The following is a 17826-nucleotide window of genomic DNA, read 5'->3' as shown; positions in this document are numbered from 1 at the left end:
CATAAGAAGAGAGAGGAGCTTGGCAAATGGTGGCTGGAATCTAAGTCGGTCCTTCCACAGAAAGGCAATGACAACCTACTTTGTCTACTAGTCTGAGCTCACCCGTTGATCCTTACGGACCTATGGCAAAGTACATGTAGTGTGAGTAACACTGTACCTGTGCCACCGGAGGCGTGGAGCATCTTCAAGTGATCCACCGTCATCTGCAAGACCTCGGCCTTCTCCAGCTTGGAGGAGCCCTGTGGGTACCAAAGGCAGAGGGTGCAGCCTGCAGGTGACTGCTGTTGCTCTCTGCCCTCCTGTCCCCATCCACACTCACCGCTAGGATTTCCTCCCTTTCCTCCCACGCCCTGACCACTAGGGTTGCTCCTCTCTCCAAGTTCTCCAAGTCTGAAAGGGTGCTCGCCAGCTCCCTTCTCAGTCCGCCTGTTCGCATCATTGCGGGGCTTCCATCCTAAAATCCCTCCCTGACTCGACTGCCTTGATGGAGACCTCTTTAGTCTCCTTCCACCTTGCCTCTTGGGCGCCTCTCTGCTGAAATGCTCTCAGTGAGTGTCAGCCCACCTCTCTCCCAGAAAGACTCATCTGTCTCCATGGCCTCCTCACCCTCACTGGACTCCGGCTGTTATTCACCATCACCTGCCCCACAGACCTGCTATCCTGGGAACCCACCTCCGACCTCAGTATCCCCAGGTCCCAGCACAGCATCTGAAGCACTTGCCCTTCCTCCGTTCTTTCTTGGGGATGTTTCCTAAGCCTCCAGGGAACCTTGGCCCCCGTGGGAAACCTGAGGGTCAGACTCTCTATGCCAGTCCCCTAAAGACAGACACCAAGTCTAGTTCATTGCTGGCTCTGAGAAGGCTTTAATGAGCATCTGTGGAATGGCTGACTTGGACTTACTGGCCTAAGGGAAGGCAGATGCCGTGTGACCTGAGCCTTGAGCAAAGGGTAAGGATCTTTGGGGTGATCTGATACAACCATTTGTCTCTCCACCTTATGCCCCGCACCATGTTCAACAACAGCTGCTTACTCCCTGAGTGGTCTGTTTTACTATCAAAGAGCTCTAGAAAGGTCTGCAGACACGTGATACAGCTCCGTGCTGTTTCTGCTCAGATATGTCCTAGCCTTGTAATAGTAGATAGATATTACATGACAGCTCTGCCGTTCACTTCCTTATGTGCGATGTGCAGAATAATCCCTGCCTCTCAGGATCACTTTTAGGATTTAACCCAAAGGAACACATCAGGTATAAAGCCACCATACCCAAGACACCTTGCTAAGAATAATCATCTATTCCCCTTGTCCCTGGCCAGTGACAACTATGCATACATGTGTGTATACACATGCGTGTGGCACATTCACACCTTGTGTATGTGCGTGTACACATATGGAGGCCAGGGGATAATATAGAGTATCATCCTCTTATTGACCTCCATCTTATTTTTTCTTAGATTTTTATTGTTTCTATGTAGTGTGTGTATATGTGTGAATGTATGCTCATGTGTGTACAGGCGCCTGCAAAGGCCAGAAGACACCATCAGATCTCCCGGAATTGGGGTTGTATGCAGTTGTGAGCTGCTGGCTGGGAATTAACTCTAGTCCTCTGGAGAGCAGCACATGCTTTTAATTGCTGGATTGCTTCTCTAGCCCTACATATTAAGAATTAATTGTGTGTGTGTGTGTGTGTGTGTGTGTAGCTCAGAGGTCAGCTTGCTAGAGCCATCTCTCTCCTCCCACAATGGGAGACCCAGACTGAACCCAAGTCCTCACTGTCCTGGCTCCTAGAATCTGCCTGTCTCTGCCTCCCAGTGCTGGAGCTACAGGTGTGCACAGCCATGTTCGACTTTTACATGGCTGCTGTGGATTTGAACTCAGATCTTCAACAAGTGCCCAGACCCCAGGGACAGCTATTTATAAATGATCACAGCTCTGCCGGCTGTAAGCGATACCACGGGAACCGCACCCTGCCTCCTACCCAATCAGCAATGTCACATACCTGTTTCTCAAAGGCCGTGGGCACCAAGCGTCGCAATTCGGAAAGGCTGCTGTTGATGCGGTCTCGGCGCCGTTTCTCTATGATCTGAAAACCAGTGACATGAAGTTCCCTGAAGGCATTTCATCACACTTTCCAGTGTGCCCTGCTGGACACCGACTCACATTTTCCCCAGAGATATTTTTTTTCCTGGGGGATAAATCTATTCCTTATTTATGGAGATGAGAACGAGAGTTCAGGATGACAGTAATTTGCTTAATGTCGCACAGTAAAAGTGCAGAGCCGGCACTGGCACTGAGGGCTCTGGTCCTGGTCTGTAGGGACGGCATTCCCCATAGGTAAAGCAGGGCACTGCCTAGCAGCATGGGGGCACCAGCCTCAGCACCGGTGTAGACCTGGGAGACCCCGCCGGGCCAGAGTTAGTCCTCCAGTTTCTGGATCATGAGAACCCTTGAAGAATGCTGGGTCTTGTTCTCCCCAAGTGCAGAGGCCTTCATTCACACTCTCTCTGTTTTCCCCACAATTCTGGCAACAGAAACCTCATAGATGGGTAGAAATTATAATCCATCACTTCTTAGAGGCAGAATACGAGGTAGGGAAAAACGATTTGCCTAAGTCTTCTGGTGAGTAAGTGAATGGCTGGCTCCTGCCAGATCCCAGGCCTCTGGATCTTTAGGACAAGGAGGAGTGGGGTACGATAGAGAGCTGCTAGCAGGGGGCTCCCCTCTGCACCACCCTGATCCACACAAAGAGGACGAAGTTCTGGGTAGAGGGGAGACTAGAACCAGAGTATTAATGGTCCGTTGTCAGGTGCTCAGCAGAGTTTACAGGAATGCACTCAGTCTTCAGAACTGCCCTTGGTGGGCTGGGGATTTATTCAGTTGGTAGCGTGCTTGCCTTTAGCATGTATGAGGCCTGAACTAAATCCTCAGGACTGCAAAAACCAGGTAGCACATGCCTGCAATCCCAGCGTTTGGGAGGTTGAGGCAGGGGTTAAAGGGCATTATTTTTATTATTACTTTTGGTTTTTTGAGACAGGGTTTCTCTGTAGCTTTGGAGCCTGTTCTGGAACTCCCTCTGTAGACCAGGCTGGCCTCGACCTCACAGAGATCCTCCTGTCTCTGCCTCCCGAGTGCTGGGATTAAAGGTGTGTGCCACCACCACCTGGGTACAAATCAGTCTTTTGAGGTAGGTGCTCCCTGTCACTCAGAAGAAAAAGCAGCAAGACATTGGAGGAGCGGTGGATACCCAGCCACCAGGATTGCAATGGGCAGAGCTTGGGTTTGAACTCTGTCTAGTCAGCTGGGATGATGGGCAAGGCCTCCTGGGATTCAGTGCAAACCCCGCCTGTGCTCCTCAAAGCCTGTTGCTCACTCACCCCTCTGCGCTTCTTCCGGGCTTGCATCTGTGAAGGGCTGGGGGTGGTCAGCGGTCTGGCCATCTGGCTGCAGAGAAAGAGAAAGGCTAGTTTCTCAGAGCTGAGAGACCATCTCCCTGGCCTAGGCTGACCTAGAAGGCCCAGCTGGAAGCAGGCCAGGACCTGAATGCGTGGTGGGTGGAGTAGGGCTCCCAGGTGGTTCTAGTCCCCCAGACCAGGAAGGGACACAGAGCATGCGAAGGGGTCGCCTGCTCTCATTTCTTCCCGGAACCCATTTGTCTGGTGCCAAATCCTCTGTGCTCGCCTAGCTTCCTGTCTGTCAGCCTCTGGAGGACGTGGGTAGCTCGCCTACCCCCTGCCCGCCCTTGCGGACGGCTGACCGTCGGGGAACCGCGAACCGAGATGCTCTTTCCCGGGTCCTGCAACCCGATCCCAGGGGCGGGTTGACTGAGGGCGCGGGCCAGCGGTCGCCGGGCCGGCCCGGGAGGGTTGGATTTCAGAGCTAGCCGCTGGGAAGGAGCGTGGAAAGCGCAGATGCCGCTGCTTCCCACGGGCCGGAGCGCCGCCGCCCGCCCTCCGCCCGGCCCGCAGCTGCCGCCTCCTCCCACGCGGCGCGGCCGGGGGCGAGGTGGAGGCGGCATCTGGGTCACAGGCTCCTCTCGCACGCTTGGGGACAGTGGTCTGGCCTCCCAGGAGGCACGAGGCCGAGTATCCTCGCCCTGCCTCCTATGCCTGTGGCTCCCTCTTGAAGCCCAGGCTGAATGATGGATGTTTGCTCCAACACCGATAGTTGTATTACAAAGATTCAGCAGAGGGGTTTCCTGTCCAGATTTTTGGCCAGAGACCCCAATTGCTTCCCCTCTGAATGGCTTTTTGCTCCAGCTGTCCTCGCAGAAGGCAGAGGTTCCCTGGAGAGCACCAAGGACCCAACCCTATTGATGCTACGCTTCACACCTTTGAGCAAGGTGCCTCCCCTGCTGTTTTGGAACCCCAACAAACATCTCAACAGAAGCCCATGAGCTTGCCTGGCACCTGTTTCTTATCTACCTAGGTTTTCCATCTCAGTAAGGGTCACCCCCAGCTTCTAGTTCTCTGGCATTTTCTGTGATTGAGCCTTTTCTAGTTTCATGTGTGTGTGTTCTTGTTCTCCATGGCCCTCTGTCTCTCACCCACAGGCGTACAAGAAGAGCCTCCCCTTGGTCCCAGTGCACTTGTTTTTCCTGCCACTACCAGCAGAGCGAGCATTTAAATGCACACTTGATCTTAACCTTCTTAAATCGCCCCCCCTGGCTTCTCAATGTTTTTAAGACCCCAAAACATCATCCTTTGGTTGGTCCAACTGGTTCCTGTCACCTCTTCGATTCAGCTGTCTCTTGCTCTGCACGCTCTAATCTGAATACACTAACTCTCCTACGTTCGTGTGTGTGTTCTGTAGTCTAGAAATCTCTGGTCCAGTCCATCTCCTCAGCGCCCCACCACAGCCTGACGACGTCAGCCATCCTTCAGATTGCCACTCAACTGCCACCTCCTTTAGGAGCCCCCCTTTTGAACTGATAGTCTGTCACGTGGTCCCTGCTGTTTACTTTCCCAGACTCCTGTGTCCACACGCTGTTTTACTGTTTTATCCATGCACGATTATTTAATTAAAGTCCATCTCTCCAGCAGACAGGTCCATGAGGTTATGAGGCTCATCCATTTCACTCACTGTTACAGCTCAGGTCCTCAACAAGCTTGGGACACAGCAGATCTCATAGGATTTCTTAACTCCCACCCTTATCTTTAGCGTCACAGAGACCATAAATATGAACACCATAGAAATCTGCCTTTTGCACTTTTGTGGACGGGGCATAGGCAGTTCACCAGGAGGGTCTCAGCCCGTGTGACTCTCCTGGTGGCATCTGAAGTTCGGTCATTCTCAATGCCTCACAGAAAAGCAGCTTCAGGAGAGACCAGATAGCACATTGCTTCAGGCTTGTTCCAACCACATCTGGAAAAAGACGTATCTTTCACCCGCACATCTGGACAAACAGAGGCACTAAGAGGCCTGCGAAAGCTCCTGGGAGGCCGGCCCTGTGAGCCAGGGCCTGAGATCTGTAGGGCAGTTTGTTTACAAAGCTTCCCTGGTTCACTGGGGACAAGCTCTAAGAGCCAAGGTACATAAGAAATACAGCCTTTGTTTCCCTGGCAGGATAAAGCATCTCCCTGGGTATTGGGTTAGCCTTGTGCACGTCACTGCCTCACAGACTGATCCCTCCTCAGGGACCGTCTGTCAGAGGTTGACAGGCAACACCCAGCTTCAGGGCTAAGGGCACCATCCACCTTTCCCCAGCCTCCTGGTCAAGTCCCCTCTGTCAGCTGGTCTGCCTCTTCCTCCAGATTCCCCAGGCAAATCTCACCTTACAGTTTGCTTGGCACCACCACCAAGAATATCTCTTCTCTGGGTTTTATAAAAGTCCATTTTCCAGATGAGGATGCTGAGCCTCAGGGAGCCCAAGTGGCTTGGCCAGCCCACACAGCTGCTAAAGGAGCAAAGCAGCCTGGGAACCTATCTGCTGGCTTCCAATTCAGCATTGTTTTCCTTCTTAAGTCTGATTTCCTGTCTGTCTGACTGGTCCTCCAATCCCCTTATCCTCAAGGCTCCCAGCCAGAGCTCACCACAGCCTGGGATCTGGCCCTGACGGTGGGAGGAGGGCTGGGAGCCTCTCCTCTGAGAGTCTAGGCAGATCTTCATGGATCCAGGGAGGAGATGGTGAACGCTAGTGTTTCCATGGGCTTCCTGCAGCCCCTAGACAGGATCCTAGGGCAGTCTCTTCAGGTGATGTCGTTTTCTAAGTGGTCTTCCTGCCAGTCCTGAACACCCCCAGTCCCAACTCCACCTAGGAACATCGACCTTTGGAGATGACTTCATTCATTTTGTATCAAGCAAAGGCAGTGTTCCAATCAATGCTGGACAGTCGCACAGAACTTAGACCGCTTGTAAAAATGAGACCACTCAGAGAGGGAAAGGACCTTTGGCCAGCCACACTGCAAGTAAGAGGAAAACCCAGGATCCCAGTTACATCCACTGCCTTTTAAAAAGAAATATATGTATGTATATTTTCTATGTGTAGATAGATAGATAGATAGATAGATAGATAGATAGATAGATAGATAGATAGAGTGGGTGTTTTGCTTGCGTGTATGTCTGTGTAAAAATGCACAGATCCCTAGGAACTTGGATTATGATGCCCAAACCTGGAAGAGCAGCCTATGTTCTTCACCCACTGAGCCATCTCTCCAGCCCCAGATCGACCGGCTTTTAATTCAGAACTCTTGCCAATGCCTTCCAAACATGCACCCTCCCACCATGTCTCCCTTGCAGCCTGCACTTTCTGCTCTAGACAGCAGAACGTAGCCATTTGTCTCATACATTGCATAACAGACCTTAGGAAAAAAACAACAGTTTTAGGGGGAGGGGTGCAACAGATACGGAGTTGAGAAGGCCCCACAAAGCAATCTCTAGATTGCTAGTTTTCCCACTAAACTTTGCTGCCTTGTCAATGTGGCACCCTCCTCACAATGTGAAAACATTCATTGGAAATTACGCTTGCCAAAGCAAGAAGCTATGTGCCATATGCAGATACAATCCCATCCAAGGCTAACCCTCAGAGGCAGATAGTTATACACTCATTTTGTTAAAAAAGCAAAAAAAAAAAAAAACAAAGAAAAAGAAAACGTCAGTAGTTCAGGAAAGAGTAAAGTCACTTACACAAGGAAATGGTGGAGAGGGTCAAACTCAGGTCTCTTTGACTTCAAAGACTACCATGTGCCTTAAATCATACAGGAACAGCCCATAGACCCTGACTTCGAGTCTGACATGTGGGAGGCACTCAGGAAATATTTGAAGATGGGTAAGAGAGAGGCCGTATTCTGTGTGGATCCAGACTGTTTCAGGGGGCCGACTTCACACAAGAGCTCTGTGGGTGATTCCCACGGATGGAGCAGGTCGCTCCCACCAGACAGATGTCCTTGGTGACATCAGAACACACCCTGCCCCTGTGGTCTCACGGCTCTGAATGTGGAGGATTTGTGCACTGCCTCTGACCCCCAGAGTCTGGCTGCCCCAGCCCTGTGGCCCCTGCCACTGTTTATCTGGCTTTCTTTGTACATGAAGCTCTTCTTCCCTGAGAGTTCCCCGAGGGCAGAGGCTGAGCAGGATACATCTGGGCTCTGATGCCCAGCCCAGGGTCTAGGCCACAGCAGGCATCGTTCAGTGGTCTCTGAATTGAAGCATTTATGTCTGCTGGGGGGAGGGCCCTTTGGAAAGTGCTACAAAGAGGCATGTTATAAGTCAGTCTGCCAGATGTCCAGCTGCCTTCCCTCCTTGGAGGGGTCTGGTCTTCTGGAACAGTCTCTGACAATGAGCTCTGGCTAAAATGACACAAAGATATAAAGGGGAAAGAACCTGCAGTGACCTTTTACACCTCAGCCACAGTGCCACCGTCATCAGGAAGCCATTATCATCGTCCCTGGCTGTGAGTGGCCTCTCCCCACTTGGGGGTCCTCAAAGCTGACACTCTTCTTCCACCCAATCCAGAATCTCTGTAGCCCTCGGCAGTACCTGCCCAGGCTGTACACTCATGAAGGAGAGAGGCCGGCTATGATTCATCTCAGCTCTCTGGCATCAACTCTGTTCGCTGCTCCTTGAAGACCCAACGGCCCTGAGTTTGAGCTGTTCTGTTCTCCATCACTATGGGGTCCTGGTTCCCCCCTATTATAGCAGGCTCTGGCCTTGAGAATTACTGCTATAAATAGTCATTTCTGCTACGTAATTTTAAAGGGTTTACATAAGGAATTATATTATAAATCCCCTAACATGTGAGATGAGAGAGATATCTATTGCCATTGTTTTTTGTTTTTTTTTTTTTTGAGATAGCATCTTACTATCTTGAAAAGTAGCCATAGAAATCTGCCTGTCTCTGTCCCCTAAGTGCTAGAATTAAAGGCATGTGTCTTCATGCCTGGTCATAGCCTCTTTAAAAAAAAAAGCTATGTGTGTGTTTCGTGTGCCAGGGCACAAGCATGGTGAGGAGAGGCAAGGTTTAGAAGACCAAGAGAGATAAGCTACTTCGGTAGCTCTCTCGTCCCTTCCTACTCTTATCCTTTCCCCAGAGCGGACACAGACCCAGGCCGGGAAACCAAAGGCTCAAAGCTGCATGGCGGTAGGGTACTTGAGTAGCATGCACCTGACTCTGGATCCAATCCCTAGTATTGAATAAGGAAGTGTGGGGAGAAGGGGAGGAGAGAAAAGGAGAAAGGAGAGAAAGGCAGGCTCTGTGTGACTTGGTGGCACATGTGGGCTGGGTGGCAGGGGCTTAGAGACTCCGAGTGTGAGCCTGACACCAAGCGTTCACCATGAGCTGCTAAGGACTTGGCGTTCCTTCTTCCACTTGCCTTGTACCAACCTACGGAGCTGGCTTTGTTGTTTATTCCCGTTTTACAGATCAGAAAACTGAAGCTGATGGAGCCACAGAGCTGGGAAGTAGCAAGAACTATACAAGTTCAGTTTGTTCCACAGGTTAAAGGTCAGATCATTTAACAAAAGTGGAACAACACTGGCAATTTGGGTAGTTTGGTTAACGGGGCACTGAGATTGGAGTCTAGGCTCTTGCAAATTGGGTATGATTTTTTTTTTTTGTACCTAAACCCAAATTACCGCGTTCAAGGTGCTTAAAGGGAAAAATATCCCCCCATTCTTTTGTGCACGATGTGAAAACTGATCCCAAAGAAGGGTAAATTGGAAAAGTACAGATGTCTTCATAATAAATAAATTAGGGGCGCCGGGACTCGGGAGGCAGAGAAAGGCGGATCTCTGTGAGTTCGAGGCCAGCCTGGTCTACAGGACAGGCTGCTCCAAAGCTACAGGGAAACCCTGTCTCAAAAACCAACCAAACAAACAAAAAACCAAACAAAGAAGCAAGCAAAAAAAAAAAAAAAAAACCAAAGGGAAGGAAGAAGGAAGGAAGGAAGGAAGGAAGGAAGGAAGGAAGGAAGGAAGGAAGGAAGGAAGGGCGGGCAACAGAATGTGGAATATACTCTATTAAGCTTTTCTAAGATCTGCAGGAAAACTTCCCAGGGGCATCCATCCCTGGTGTAGCTAAATGGCATAGTATATCCCCAGCTGAACTCTACTTCCATACTTCCATCCCAGCGTCCTGAACCCTAGCTGGCCAGGGGTATCCCGGAATCTACCGCCCTGGTGCTATAGACACACTGGAGACACGGCACACACCCCCGCACCATGGCTGACACCTGCTTGCTGCTGCGCACACCTGAGTGTGCTGGACTCTCTCTCACCCTAGACAGCCTCAGCCCCACCCTGTCTTACCTGAGGTCGCTCTCCCGACCCACGTCAATGGCTCCTTCAGATTCGCCATCCGAGCCACTGGGCGCCCTGGGCCGCTTCATGGCGAGAGCTGGCAGTGGGGTCTCAGCCCTGCGATCCGTGGAGTTGGTCGGTGGGCCCCGCCCTAGCCCCGCCCCGGCCCGGGAGCCGACACCGCCCTTTCCCAGGGCCCTTTCCTGCACCGCAGCCCAGAGCGCCCCGGCGCCCCCTCGCCCCCGCGGTGACGCGCCACCGAACCGTGGGAAGGCCCCGGGCGGTCACCGCCCCCATCGGCCGCTGGGAGGTCCGGCTCCGCTCCACCGGCGCTGCCTGGACTGGCGCGCTGGGTGGCCTTGGGCAGGTGCCCTGGGAGGCCCCGGGGGAAAGCCCAGACAGACTCCGGATCTGTCCCTAGTTTATGTGCGACAGGCTTAGCTCTGCAGTGCCTCAGCTTTGGGAGGGACAGACCTGCACCTTCCTGCTCCATGGGGTCCAGGGCAGACAGATAGGTTTGAAAGGTTACTGGGGGTGTCTGTGACCTCTTGGACAGTAATTTCTCAGCCATTCCTTCTGCAGAGAACCAAAGTGAGTGGGGGTGGGAGGCAGAGTGCGCTTCAAAGGTCTGTGATGAACTCCAAGAGGGACGGCTGCTGCCGGTCAGCTGAGAAGGCTGGTCTCAGGCAAATGCTGTTTAGAGAGAAGAAGACAGGGTCTGCTAGAGCCCAGACTGGCCTTGGACTTGCAGTGTAACAGAGGATGATCGTGAACTACTGATCTTTCTGCCCACACATCCCGAGTACGTTACAGTGGCCAAGACCTTTGTTGTACTGACTTTGTTGTACTGTTGAATGCAGGAAGGTAGAAGGTAGGGAAGGTGCGGTGGTTGGTGGGGTGTCCCTGGGAGTCAGTTCCCAGTTCACTTAATGACAGAGCTTTCCTATCAGGCCTCAGGAAGAGAAGAAAGGAGCCCTGGGCTTCTCTTTCTGGGGGAGTTTGTCTGACAACAGACAAAGCTGTTTGGTCAGTGAGAGTTCCTGTCCCTAGAGAGGAGATTCAGCTGTCATCGTCCTAGGTCATTGTCTCAGAGAAGTGCCCCCCTTCTCTCTCTCTCTCTCTCTCTCTCTCTCTCTCTCTCTCTCTCTCTCACACACACACACACACACACACACACACACCCCCCGTGTGCAGAGGGCAGCCCTTCGTCCTGCTCACTGGGATGGGCACAGAAGAAAGCAAGCTTTTGGTGTAGAGAACTGGGATCGGTCCTCAGAAGATGTCTGCAGTTTCACTCAATAGTAAGTCTACTTGTAGACACTTCCTGACAGGAAAGACAGGTCTCTTGCCGTACAGACCCCCACACAACCACCTGGCCGAGTACAGAAACCAGGCACACAGACAGTAGGTAGTACAGACCCCGCCTGGCATAAACACCCAGTTTCAGGAAGCCCTGCGGGCCTTCCCAGCTGCACCTACCAACTCTGCTGCTCCAAATACTCTCGCCAGGGGCACAGAGTGAAGCCGTGGAAACCTCAACCAGTAGAGAGGTTCCCCAGTCCATGCACTCTGCGTTTCCTGGAAAGGCAGACACTCGTTCCGTGTAATTGGCCGAGACAGCAAAGGTTGGCGGGGAAGCTATCTTTATAGCAATATAGGGAAGCTATCCCCTATCAATTTACAGGGGAAGGTAAGGACTCTGTGGTAGACATGTTCACAAGAGATGTCCCAGGTCCTCAAAATCCACTGCACAATTAAATAGGGAGTATAGGGTTCAGAAAAGAGATCTAGAATTTGGAGTTATTTAAAGCTAGGGGAGTAGACCAATGGTGGAGGCGGAGCCTATTATTTGCTGCTTTGCTGTGGGTACTTATCACAGCACCAGGAAAGGTCCCAAGTGAAGAAATAGCAATAGTGATTATTTCCTCACCTTTGCAAATGATAGGACAGAGGCAGAGTAAATCAGCCCATGGCCAACAGGCAGAGGAAGAAGAGCAAGGATGTCACAGGCAGCTTGATCTCGGAGGCCAGTAACTGGGCTTTATTATCTATAATAATATTTTATTATTATAGAGTGCTGCAACCTGGCACTAAACTTAGTTCTGGGCCAGCAACACAACGGCCTTGAGCCACACACGGCTTTGAAGAACTTGAAACAGGAATGGCTTGGATTCCTGAGTGCAACACAATAGAATTTTTAAAAATTACTACTATCTATTTCTCTAGTGTGTGCATGTATATATGCATGCACGCATGCGTGGTGTGCCTGTGGAGAATGGAGGACAGACTGTCGAAGTTCATCGTCTCCTTCCACCGTGAAGGTCCAAGGGTTTCAGCTCAGCTTGTCAGATTGGGTGGCAAGCATCTTTACGTGACGAGCCATCTCTCTAGATAAGAATTTTTTTTGTAGTTAAAAAAAAACATAGATTTTTTTAAACCCAACTATTTTCTCTCACTTCCTCCTTTCCTTCCCCTCCTCATCTCCCTATTCTTTTGTCTTCTTTCTTATGCCAGCCCATACTCCAGGCTGATGTTGAACTCAAGAGCCTCTTGCCTCCTGAGTCTCCTGAGAGCCAAGATTACAGGTGTAAGCCATGGTACCTGGCTTTTGTTTCTGCCTCCACTGCGATTGCTAGAATATCTTCAGATATATGTGTAGTTCCCATGATGCTTTTATTGGCTAGTGCTAACTCAACACTGCCTGCTCAACCTTCATACTACTAACATTCAAAGCTGGCTAACCAGTGGACGGGGCTAAAGTTTCTCTGGCTAAGACATCTCCTAGCTACTTCCTATCACACCCCAGCTACTTTTGGTAAATTCGGAGTCACTCGAGCAGGTTGCAAGCGAGTGGTGTAGCCCAGGAAGATGAGGACACTCAGAAGGCAGGAGCCCAAAGAGGGCTGCCAGGACTTGGTTGTGACAGGGGTTCTCTGTGTGCCTCTGACTGGCCTGGAATTCACTTTGTAGACCAGGCTGGCCTCGAACTCAGAGATCCTCCTGCCTCTGCCTCCCAAGGGCTGGGATTAAAGAAGTGCACCACCACTGCCTGGTGGTTGTGATCCTTTAAAATCTCATCAGAGCATGCCACCTCCCGCTCAATATTATCCACAGGCTTCTCATCACATTTTAAACCAAACGCTGGCTGCTTTCCCTGCTGCCACAGGGGGTATGTGTATAACTCATCATCTAACCCTCAGCATCTTTAAGATTGAAGAAACACAATACTAGTATTTATTCCAGAATGGTCCAGGGAGCACCAGAGGTACAGCCACCTATTAGTACTTGCCCCTATCTCCTTAGCTTCGTCCCAGCCTGTTCCTGACTTGCTCCCGCAACAACTCCAGCCTTCCTGCCTTCCTCCCCCTTGGTGCTCCATGCTTGTCCATGAATCTGAGCCCCTGACTATGCTGATGTTTTCTTCCTGAAGTCTGGCACGTGTCAGCTCTTATCAGCTCTCACTCCAACCAGGTCTTTGCTTAAGCGTCACATGCTAGAGAGAACTCTCCTGACTGTGCCCGTAGCCACTAACCTCCCATCGGTCTAAGCCTTCTACCTCTGCGAACCCTTTCCCACAGTAGCCATCAGTATAATTTACACAATATTATATATGTCGCCGGGTGATGGTGGCGCACGCCTTTAATCCCAGCACTCGGGAGGCAGAGGCAGGCGGATCTCTGTGAGTTCGAGACCAGCCTGGTCTACAGAGCTAGTTCCAGGACAGGCTCCAAAGCCACAGAGAAACCCTGTCTCGAAAAAAAAAATATTATATATGTCTAGTTATTTACTGTCCACGTCCCATAAGAAGGTAAACTGAGTGACGACAGAAATATATGCCTTGTGTTTACTGCTGAAGTGTACACCTGGGACATGTTGGGCAGGTGTGGTAGTTTGAATGGAATTGGCTCCTATAAGCTCATAGGGAGTGGCACTATTGGGAGGTGTGGCCTTGTGTAAGTAGGTGTGGCCTTGTTGAAGGAAGTGTGTCACTGTAGGGGCGGGCTGTGAGGTCTCTCTTGCTTAAGCTTTGCTCAGTGTCTCAGTCCACTTCCTGTTGCCTTCTGATCAAGATGTAGCCAGCACTGTGTCTGCCTGCACACTGCCATGCTCCCAGCTGCTGTGCTTCTATGATGATAATGAACTGAACCTCTGGAACTGTAAGCCACCACCTCAGTTAAATGTTCCCCTTTATGAGAGTTGCCATGGTCAGGGTGTGTCTTCACAGCCATAGAAGCCCTAAGAGAGCAGATAATAGGTGTACAGTAACTATGCGCTGTCAGAACACTTGTTTGAGAAGCTTGACTGGGGCGGTACCTAAGCTGGGGGAAGAGAAGTGTGAAGTCTAACTAGGGTCTGTTGCTTTTACTTTGTTTTAAGATGGGTAGGCATTACAAACAGGCTTCATAGCCAGGAGTGGTGAATCTCTATGAGCTGAGTTCCAGGCCAGCCAGGGTCGCATAGTGAGACCCTGTCTAAAACACCAAACCAAACCAACCAACCAACCAAACAAACAAACAAAAAAGTTGAGTGTGGTGGTGTATACCTGTAATCCCAGTGCTGAGGATCCCTAGGTCTTGCTGATCAGCCCGAAGTTCTGAGGATGCAGAAATAGGTGTGTCTAGGGAATGGGTCGGGGGAGAGGGACCATAAGCAGCCTTGGGGCCAGCAGGAGCCACCTGTTGGCTGGAGATGAAGAGATCAGCTGCAAGCACAGGGGTAAGGGTGGGGGGTGCTTGGAGTGCCGGGCAGCCTCAGGCTAAGAGGATGGAGACCGGGAAAGGACGGCTATTCTCCCCACTTCCCCTTGTGACTGTGCTCTGGCCCTGAGCAAGCTGGAGATATTCAGGGACGGGCTTCAGCTCTCACGGTACTTTTCTGATCCCTGAGGTCATGCTAGGTCAGTCCCATCTTCTCTCAGACCACCAGACAGATGTGGCCCAGGCTACTAGTGGTTAGCCACCCCGTGTCCATACGTGACACCAGCTTCGCAGAGACCTCAGCTGGGCTGACTACACGGCCTCTCACGCCATGGCGGGGGGATGGATAGGAGCAAGAGATGCTTTGACAGCAGCTGGTAAGTTAAGAATTGTGCAATAATTTACATCTGCCTTGGGGACTGCTTTGGAACCCCATAAAAGCAGCAATTGTGCTAGGCTTGGTTGCTGTCAACTCCCATGTCTAGCCGAGTCTGGCACATAGCGGGTGTTTGGCACATGGTGGCTAAATGTCTAGTGATAGGACAGAAGCAGGAGGGCCCCTGAAGATCTCCACCTTCTCTGTGGAGGACGCCGTGCTGTGACCACTGGGAAGACAGCACAGTTGCGACCAGGACTGTCCCTTTGCCCATAGCGCTTTAGGGCCATATGGTCCTTTGCAGTGCCTTGCTGCTTCCTTCGCATCTGAGGCCTTAGGATCCACAGAGGGGCAGGAATACCTACTGGTGCTCACAATGATGCTTCACTTTCCCCATTTATAAAGTGGGCTAATGCTGAAGCTCTTATTGCTGTAGGTGTGCGGGCACGAAATGAGGGCGGCCCAGCACAGTGCCTGGTGTATGGAGGGTGCACCTTTTCTACCCATCCTCTCCCTAAGTGATTCGCTCACACCCTTGGCTTCACCTCTTATGGTCATTCCCAAATCCTGCCTCTTGTAAGGCCTGCCTGAGATGCAGGCCCACGTATCTCACTGTATAGTCTTCATATGCCAAGCAATAGTTAGGGCCTTCTGGGGCTTCCCTGACCTTCCCAGACGCTCTATGCCAAGGCCCAGGTTCCTAGCGGCTGCTTTTCTGCTCTGTGGTGCAGCCTGAGAATGTTATGAGCTTCCTTGTCTCACCCCATGACCCCTGCTCATCTCAGGCCCTTCCTGCCCCCCCGCCCCCCCCCCGCCCTCCCTCCTGGGACCCATCAGCACTCACCCCCACCTCCACAGCTGCCACCACAGCTGGTCATTGACGGAATGTGCAGCTGCTGGGAGCCACATGTGTGGAACAGGCGGTGCACAGCTTCCCCTGGGGCCGGTGGGGATGAGAGTGGGACCATCTGTCTTTGTCTATTTGTCTGTCTATAACATACACACATGAACAAAGACACACGCTCTCCGTTCCTTTTCTGCATAATGCGGGGGATGATACTGGCTTGATTCCCTTTTCTTAGCCCTGGACTACAGAGGTCATGATGGTCGTATTGTCTTTGTATGTGGGGTGCTTCCTGAGAGTGACCTGCAGACCTGCTGCTGGATACTCCCCCGCTCCTCACTCCCATGCTGAAATAGCCCGAGTCCTGAAATGGCTGCTCAGAGCTGGGATGACCTTCAGAACCTCCCAGCTTTCCCAGGCCCTAAGGGACAGCCTTCCATAGAGGAAGCCAGAGGCTCCAGACACATTCCAGAGCCCCCTTGGCAGCACCCAGGGGCTCTGGACTAGACTCAGCCTGGGGCAGTGCCAGCAACATCTGCCTTGGTTCCCACACTCAGGCCCCTCTGGAATCTCACAGATTTCTCTTCCATGTGTGCCTGATGTCAGCAGGACCAGGACACTGTGGGAGGCAGGGAAGAGCTGAGCTTCCTGAAGTCTGATGGCCATGGGTGTGGGGCAGGGATAGAGGGAGACCCTGGTCCTTGCTATGCTCATACATGAGGACAGGGTGGCTCATTTTCTGGCTCTTGGACCTAACTTGGTCCCAGAAAGCTGCTCAGCTCCTCTTAGACCCGGGCCTTCTCTGTAGCAGGGGAGGAGAGTAGGTTCCCATCGATGGGCTTTCTCGTCTGGTCCTTCTTTGTTTTTCAGATAGTATTTGGCTGTGTAGCTCGGCTGGCTTCAGACTTGTTATCCTTCCTCCTCAGCATCCCTAAGAGCCGGGATTACAGGTGTTCACCACAGTAATTAAGTCCTACCACCGTAATTAAATCTTTTTCTTTTGAGGGGGAGTGATAGTGGTGGTGGTGGTAAAGGGAGCAGGGACTCATGTCACCCAGGCCAGTCTTTAACTCACTGTGTAGCTGAAGATGACCTTGAATTTATTATGCTCCTGCCTTCACCTCTCAAGTAATGAGATTATAGGTGTGTGCCACTACACCTTGTTTTATGTGGGTGATACAACCCAGGGCTTTATGTCTGCTAGTTAAGTATTCTATAAACTGAGCTACATCCCCAGATTCTTTCCTTCCTTCCTTCTTTCCTCCCTTTCATTTTTCATTTTATGGGGTGTGTGTGTGTGTGTGTGTGTTTGTGTGTGTGTGTATGTACAAGTGTGCACATGTTTGGAGGTCAAAGAAAAGCGCACAGTTGATTCTTTTCACCGTACAAGTTCCAGGGATGAGCTCAGGTCATCGGGCTTGGAAGCAGGTGCCTTTACTTGTTATCCCACCTTGCTGGCCCCGAATTAAGTCATTGCTTAAAGCCCCAAAGCAGCCATTTCTGCCTTTCCCCACTAAGATTAAATCAAAGTCCCACTGTGTAAACGGAGTTAAAACAGCCCAGAACAGGAAAGTCAGTAGTAGAAACTGGGTTAGAATCCAGTCAAGGGCTCTTTTTCTCTGCCTCCAATCTCTTTCTCTGATGTTTTTATATGGAGGCCCAATGGTGGTGAGATCCAAGGCCTTGGGAAGTAGCTGATATGGCTGGAATTGGAGCCTACTAGGTCCTCTGTGTTGTCAGGGAAACCACACTTCTCCTTCACTTCTTAGTGATGATGGAGGCTTTTAAGAATACACTGCCCAGTGCTGTGCTCTCCTGAGTGTAGACAGACATGGGTTAATGGCCCAGGAAGGCTATGCCACTTTAGCTCTTCTCGGAGACCAAGGCTGAGCCCAGCCGGAGGGACAAGAGATTTCCTGGAGAACCAGCTTGGAAGGATAGGTGGGAGGGAGCAGAGGGGGCCCTGAGACCATGGTGGCGTGCTGTGGAGCAGTGCCTGGAGATTAAACCTTCGGTCTCAGAGGGAAGCACATAAAGACACAGGACTTTCCAAAGGGAAGTCCTTAGACAAGCTGAGCAGCCGAGAAAAGACCAAGACCAGCTGAGCCACCTGGAAGAGACAGACACCGCCTGAGCTGTCTGGAGAAAGGAGTCTAGCCCAGCTGCCTGGAATAGACCAG

The 17826-nt window shown here is 51.4% G+C and overlaps 1 protein-coding gene across 2 annotated transcripts in view; it reads right to left on the bottom strand.

Annotated features, from left to right (window-relative positions):
* The window catches only part of Heyl (hes related family bHLH transcription factor with YRPW motif like), a 17773-nt gene extending 7887 nt beyond the window's left edge, over positions 1-9886 (bottom strand). The window contains exons 1-4 of one of the 2 annotated variants that reach the window (XM_075946107.1): positions 9739-9886; positions 3372-3438; positions 1997-2080; positions 158-239 (exon numbers count right to left, since the gene is read on the bottom strand). In XM_075946107.1, coding sequence (XP_075802222.1) covers positions 158-239; positions 1997-2080; positions 3372-3438; positions 9739-9818 — 313 coding nt within the window. In that variant the 5' untranslated portion in view covers positions 9819-9886. Of the gene's footprint in view, positions 1-157; positions 240-1996; positions 2081-3371; positions 3439-5767; positions 6032-9738 lie in introns of those variants that run through there. The other variant, XM_075946108.1, reaches the window with a different exon arrangement.
* Between the last annotated feature and the right edge of the window lie 7940 nt (positions 9887-17826).

The sequence above is a fragment of the Microtus pennsylvanicus genome, chromosome 13 (assembly GCF_037038515.1).
Source record: "Microtus pennsylvanicus isolate mMicPen1 chromosome 13, mMicPen1.hap1, whole genome shotgun sequence".
Classification (NCBI taxonomy): Eukaryota; Metazoa; Chordata; class Mammalia; order Rodentia; family Cricetidae; genus Microtus; species Microtus pennsylvanicus.
Note: the sequence above shows the minus strand (reverse complement) of the source record. Positions and strands in the feature narration are given on the sequence as shown.